This window comes from Ursus arctos, unplaced genomic scaffold (assembly GCF_023065955.2).
Source record: "Ursus arctos isolate Adak ecotype North America unplaced genomic scaffold, UrsArc2.0 scaffold_19, whole genome shotgun sequence".
NCBI lineage: Eukaryota > Metazoa > Chordata > Mammalia > Carnivora > Ursidae > Ursus > Ursus arctos.
In genome coordinates, this window is record NW_026622863.1 from 8,879,693 (window position 1) to 8,885,692 (window position 6,000).

Below are 6,000 nucleotides of genomic sequence, written 5' to 3' on the forward strand. Positions count from 1 at the left end.
CTGTCTGTCTGTGAGGAGCCACAGGGCAGATCATTGGCCATCCGTGGGCCTGACCTGTAGAGAGCAAATACCTTTTCCAGAAGTTTCCTACAGCCTTTAAAGCTGGAAGCCTCCCCCTCAGACAAACGACCTTAGCAGACCCCCAGAACAAAGGGACACCTATTTTGTCCCTCCATTCCCCAGTCCGAAGTCTCTGAGACGCTGCACAGAGCACGGGTTGGACATCCCTGTTCTACTTGAGGGGGTCACGGGGGTCCAGAGAGATGAGATTGGGTCGAGTTCTCACAGAATAGTTTATCTTGAGCAACACGTCTACTTTTGCATTTGTTATTCAGAAGGAGCTCCTCAGACCCGAAGCAGGTGCTGTTGGTACCCCTCTCCCCGTCAGTCTCCCCGACCTGCCTCAGTTTCCCTGCTGCTGGGGTGGACAGTGCCCACCATCAGAGATTTCTCGGGTGGGACTGCCTCAGCCTTTGCAGAACAGCCTGGAAGTCCCAGCAATGTAGCGTCACACCCCCCCCCCCCCCCCCCCCCCCCGCCCAGGGCAACACCACCAGGGAGGGATGAGACTTCACGGAGGTGGGTTCCACGCAGTCCCTCCAAGGACGCAAGGGCGACTGAGCCCGGTCGCCCGTGGCTGGACCTGCTCATTCCCGTCATCCCCCGCCCCCTGCCCCTGTGCCCCTGCCCTTGGATCCCCTCCCAAATGAACCTCTCACATGCACGTTTGTGCCTTAAGCTTGACTTTGGGGGAGCCAGGGGCCTTTCCCTTCCTTAGCTTTCCCAGGGCCCTCGGATTGCCAGGATCGGGGATGCCCTGTGGCTGAAGCCCCGCGTGGCCCTCTGCTTGGCTCCCCCGCAGGATATCACCAGCCTGCTACATACCATCTACGAGGTGGTCGACTCCTCCGTCAACCATTCCCCGACGTCGAGCAAGACGCTGCGGGTGAAGCTCACGGTGGCCCCCGACGGAAGCCAGGGCAAGAAGGGCATCCTTCTCAATCACCCCGGTGAGGGGCTGGGGGGCCGCCCAGTCCACTCCCAGCTCTCAGGAAGGATCACACCCCCCCACCTGGGAGGAGTGGAAGGGAGCCTTGGGGGCTTTCCCTGGGAGCGACTTTGTGGACAGGTGGACTTTGAGCAGGTCCTTGAAAGAGCAGGATTTGGGTAAGAAAAGAATTACAGGTGGGAGGCCCTGTGTCAGCAGAGCCCTGGAGGTGGGTGTGGACGTGGCCAGCCCAGGAGTCTGGGGGGAGAAGGTAAGGGGCCCGGTAGCTGCGAGATCCCTCTGTCTGGTCCTGGCTTGGAGAACCCTGCCCACAGAGCCATGGTGAGCCGCCGTGGGCCAGCTGTCGAGGGTTGCCTGCCAGGGAGCTCAGAAACCTCAGCAGAGCCAGGCAGCTGGTGGGCACGGGCGTAAGCCGCTCACCCGGCTGTTTCTTGGGCGGGACTCAGACCTGCAGAGCGCGAGGCCCAGAGCGGAGACCAAGCCTGCCGAGGAGCTGCGAAGCTGGGAGAAGAAGCAGCGAGCCCCACTCAGGTACAGTGGGTGTGTGCGCGGGTGGCGGGGGGACGCCATGACCGCCCAGTGCACCTGTGCACATATTGAGCACCAGCTGTGTACCTGCATCTGAGGGATTTTGAGCAGGGGGCTCCAGTCTGGGTTCTCTTCAGGGGGCAGTGATTTCAGAGGACAAGCTCACAAATCAAATTCCGTTTTTAAAAAAATAAAGAAATGTAGGTCCACATTCCTTTGTCCAAAACGCTTTGGGCCAGAAATGTTTTGGAAATCAGCATTCGTTGGCTTTTAGAAGAGATGTTCCCAGCGCATTTCTCATATATTCTGTTTGGCGTCTGGGCAGCAGCCCGCTATTTCATGCCCTGAAATTTCTGCGTGGACACATGACTATCCACACGAAGGGATGTAAAAGGCTATAGCTACCTTCACGTCGGCTTAGGGCAGCCTTGGCAGCCAAATAGGTTATGAAAAATCTCTGTCTTCAGGCTTTTTGGGTTTCAGAATCATGGCTAAGGGATTGTAAGGCTGCGATTCTCTTCCACCTGTTATTTCTTTAACTGCAGGGAGGGAAGGAAAGGAGGGAGGGAAGGAAAGGAGGGAGGGAAGCGAAGACAGTGCGTTTAAGGAAAAGAATCTACTAAACAGGAATATAAAGTAACGGCAGTGTAGGATGGGTGAGGATGTAGGAGGCATCGTGGCCGGAAGTCAGGGGTCGGGTGGCGGTACCTTTGGGGGGGAATGGAAAGGAAGTGACCAGATTGTGACAGGCTCCCGCCCATAGAGGAAAGACAGAAGGCAGTGCCAGCAGGGGCCACAGCTTGGTGGGGAGGGGCGGGCAGGCTAACTGTGCTGGGGAGTGGGGAGGATGTGAGGGGTGGGGCTGGCAGCTCACAGAGCCTTGCAGGGGAGAGGCAGGGAGCCTGGACTCCTGCAGTGGGAGAAAAGTGGCCTCTGGGGACACCACTCTCCCCACCCCCTCCTGACACACACTCCATTCTGGGCTTTGGGGCAGGTTACAGAGCCTGCGACCCTCAACTCCAGTGGCCTGGGGGCTTTTATGCTGCCCGCACTCTCTGGGGAACCAGCCCAGGGGTGAGGTCTCCTGTCTGCCGTGGGCACACGTGGTTTGAAGCCTGACTTTGGGGCTTCCTTAAGTTTTGACCAGTAACCTCTCACCTTTACTTTGGACCTGTTCAAAGCAAATGCCTCTCCAGTCCTCCCAGAAAGCCCAGGGAGGCCAGCAGAGGTCTCCCTCTCTGTTACCAGGGAAGGAGCTAGGGACACATATTGCCAAGATGACCACTCCCTTCCCCACCCCACCTCCACCCCTTCCCAAGAACCAGAAGATGAATGAAGGGTCCAGAAGGATTTGTCCTGGTGGCTTCCTAGGAGACCGCGGGGCTACCCCCACCGAGGGCTGGTGCCCACCCCCTCACTGGCCTTCTTGCCCTAGGTTCCAGGGTGACAGCCGTCTGGAGCAGTCTGGCTGCTACCACCATTGCGTGGATGAGAACATCGAGAGGAGAAACCACTACTTAGATCTCGCCGGGATAGAGGACTACACGTCCCAGTTTGGGCCCGGTAAGGGAGCTCCTGCAAGGGGAGAGCTGGGGGGGGTGTGGGGGGCGGGGGTTGTTCATTCCCCGCCCCCTCCCCGGGCTGGGGGAAGGTGCAGCTTCTACTGGATGGGTTAAAGAGTCTCCTTGGAGGAGATGACATTAAAAACATTTTAAAAACGAACACATGTCCCAAGCTGAACAAAAATCAAATAGTATCTTAGGGCCTATCAGGCAGTGGAAACAATCGCTCTGTGCCCCACCCAGGCCGCTCCCGCCCTCTCCCCTGTTCCACGACTCTGTATTCATCAGCTGTTGACATCTGTTGCCCCCTGCTAAGATAAATGAAGAGGTAGCTCACTTATTTTCGCACCCCCAACTCCCTTCTCCCCTTCCTCCTTCTGTGTGTAATTCCTGTGTTGGTTACCCCCGTGAGTTAAGGAATACGCCTGTCCATTTCCTTCTGTTCCCGTGACCTCAGACAGCTACCCGTCTCTCTCTCCTTCTCGTCTATCTCTTGGAAGGGGAATTACTTATTTTTAAGGACCTAACAAAGAAGCAGATCTTCCCCCTTCGCAGATTTCCAAGTTCCATTCCAGAGAGGTTCCTCCAAGGCAGCGAGGAGCAGTCAGGGTGGGGAGGGGAGCTCTCGGAGTGAACAGTTACCAGTCTTGGAGCATGGGGGGGTGGAGGGGGTTTCTGGGGCACAGAGCAGCACCGGCACACAGTAGGTGCTCATGAAATATCTGTTAAATTGGTTCCTAGGCTCCCCATCAGTGGCCCAGAAGTCAGAGCTGCCCCCCCGCACGTCCAACCCCACTCGGTCTCGCTCCCATGAGCCAGAAGCCATCCACGTCCCACACCGAAAGCCCCAAGGCACGGACCCGGGCTCCTTCCACTTCCTTGACACCCCATTCGCCAAGGTCTCGGAGGTCCAGCAGCGGCTCCGGGGCGCCCAGGACGGGAGCAAGCACTTTGTGAGGTCCCCCAAGGCCCAGGGCAAGAGCGTGGGTGTGGGCCACGTGGCCAGAGGGGCACGAAGCAAACCCCCTCTGGGACCCGCTGTCCCTGCGGTGTCCCCAGCCGCCCACCTGGCCGCCAGCCCCGCCCTCCTCCCCACGCTGGCACCCCTCGGCCACAAGAAGCACAAGCACCGAGCCAAGGAGAGCCAGCAGGGCTGCCGGGGGCTGCAGGTGCCCTTGGCCGTGGGCGGCAGTGTCGTGGGGCGGGACCGCGTGAGGGACCTGCCCGCCGTGGTGGTGTATGAGAGCCCGGCCGGCCAGGCGGTCCAGAGACACGAACATCACCACCACCACGAACATCACCACCATTACCACCACTTTTACCAGACATAGACCCCTCCCCGGAAGCCCCCACCCCGGCCATATGAAGGACCCCCCTCCCCAGGCCCCCAAGGCATTATTATTCTATTAATTATTGTTATTATGACGATTATTGTTATTAATAATTATTGTTACTCCACTAATATTCAGCTAGCCTCCATGTAGAAGATATATGGAAACACAGAACTAAACTTTTATTTATATGTTGTGAGGACTGCATAAGTTACCCGAGAAAATGACTCGGGGTTTGGAAGTGGCCTGTCAAGGGTGGAGGCTGGCTCGGGCTCTCAAGCGGCAGTTTCCACGCAGGCTGGTCCACACCCTTCCCGGCTCTGGGGGAGCCCTCGGCCAGAACTGTGCCCTACCCCAGTCTCTTCCAGGAGATCACCCTTACCTGGCCCGCTTCCAGAGACCCTCGAAATCTCCGAGAAGATAAACAGCTGCTACCTCTTAGTACGATTCTGATTTTCTTTTGCCCTTAACTGATTGTAATGTGCCACAAGTCAGCGGACTGCGGACGCGCGACCTTCTGGGCTCTTGTGTTTTTATGTCCCAACCTAGAAACCCTAGCTGTCCTTTCTGGAGTCCCCTTTCGCGCCTCTCCAGCGGGATCACGTCCTCACCCAAAACCAGTCCCATCTTTTCTGCCGTGCACCACATGAAAATACGCTTCTCCTCCTCCCTTCCCTTGTTCTCTCTTCTTGAGAAAGATACACACCCATATTTAAAGACTGTCCCTGAAACCAGCCTTCTCATTTGGGAAACCTCTGGAGAGGGAACCCAACCACAAAAACAAGCGTGGTTTTCCCAGATCGGGCATTCGTGTGCTGTCGGTTGTGGCTGAAGATGTGGAAACTTCATGTTCTCTACTGTTGGCAAATATATACGTACCTACGTGGTCCTCTAACAGAGCTGACTGTATCTATAGCTAGGCGCCATCTGTCCGTTTCGATGTATCTTTCTATAAATATACACTCTCAGGTAACTTTTCCGGTGTGCGGAAATCAGTGGCTTCCTTCTCTAGACGTGTTCTGAGCCCCGATGTCACCCTCTGTGCCTCCCGGTGGGGCCACTGTCCATCAGATGCGAATGGTCACTTGCCTCTCCTCGTCAGGTCCTTTTTCGGGGCTCGGGGTCTGACAGATTTGGAGAGGCCTGCTGGAGTCCAGAAGCTGGGAGGGCAAGGGGGACAGTGGCCAGAGTTGGGGCCCTGGAGCAGTGTCCTCCACAGAGCACAACGTTGTCTGATGAGGGCCTGGGGAGTCAAGGAAAAGGACCACTGTCAACCAGTCTGGGTCCCGTGAAAAACATGACATACTCCCACTGGGTAATTTGAGGGAATAAAGGGCAAAGCCTCCAGAAAGAATGCAGAATCCGGGGCGGGTGATGCGTGGGTCCACTGGTGCCCCTGCTGTGGCACAGAGAGGGTGGGAGTCATCTTCAGCAGACAGAGCCATGGGGCTAAGGGAGCCACCCGAAGGAGCCATGAGGGACTGTCACTCGGGGATGCAGCTAGCCTGTGGGGACCCTACCGGGAAACCCAGCTCCCGACCTCACTCCTTCCTGCCCTGCATCCTGTTGA

General features: G+C 57.2%; 1 protein-coding gene across 1 annotated transcript in view; it reads left to right on the forward strand.

The window, feature by feature from the left end:
* Nucleotides 1-5,407, forward strand: part of NKD1 (NKD inhibitor of WNT signaling pathway 1) — an 81,667-nt gene extending 76,260 nt beyond the window's left edge. The window contains exons 7-10 of the mRNA XM_026494737.4: nt 863-1,010; nt 1,456-1,540; nt 2,973-3,100; nt 3,841-5,407. Of these exons, the coding sequence (XP_026350522.1) occupies nt 863-1,010; nt 1,456-1,540; nt 2,973-3,100; nt 3,841-4,430 (951 nt within the window). The 3' untranslated portion in view covers nt 4,431-5,407. The remainder of the gene's footprint in view (nt 1-862; nt 1,011-1,455; nt 1,541-2,972; nt 3,101-3,840) is intronic.
* Nucleotides 5,408-6,000: the final 593 nt, after the last annotated feature.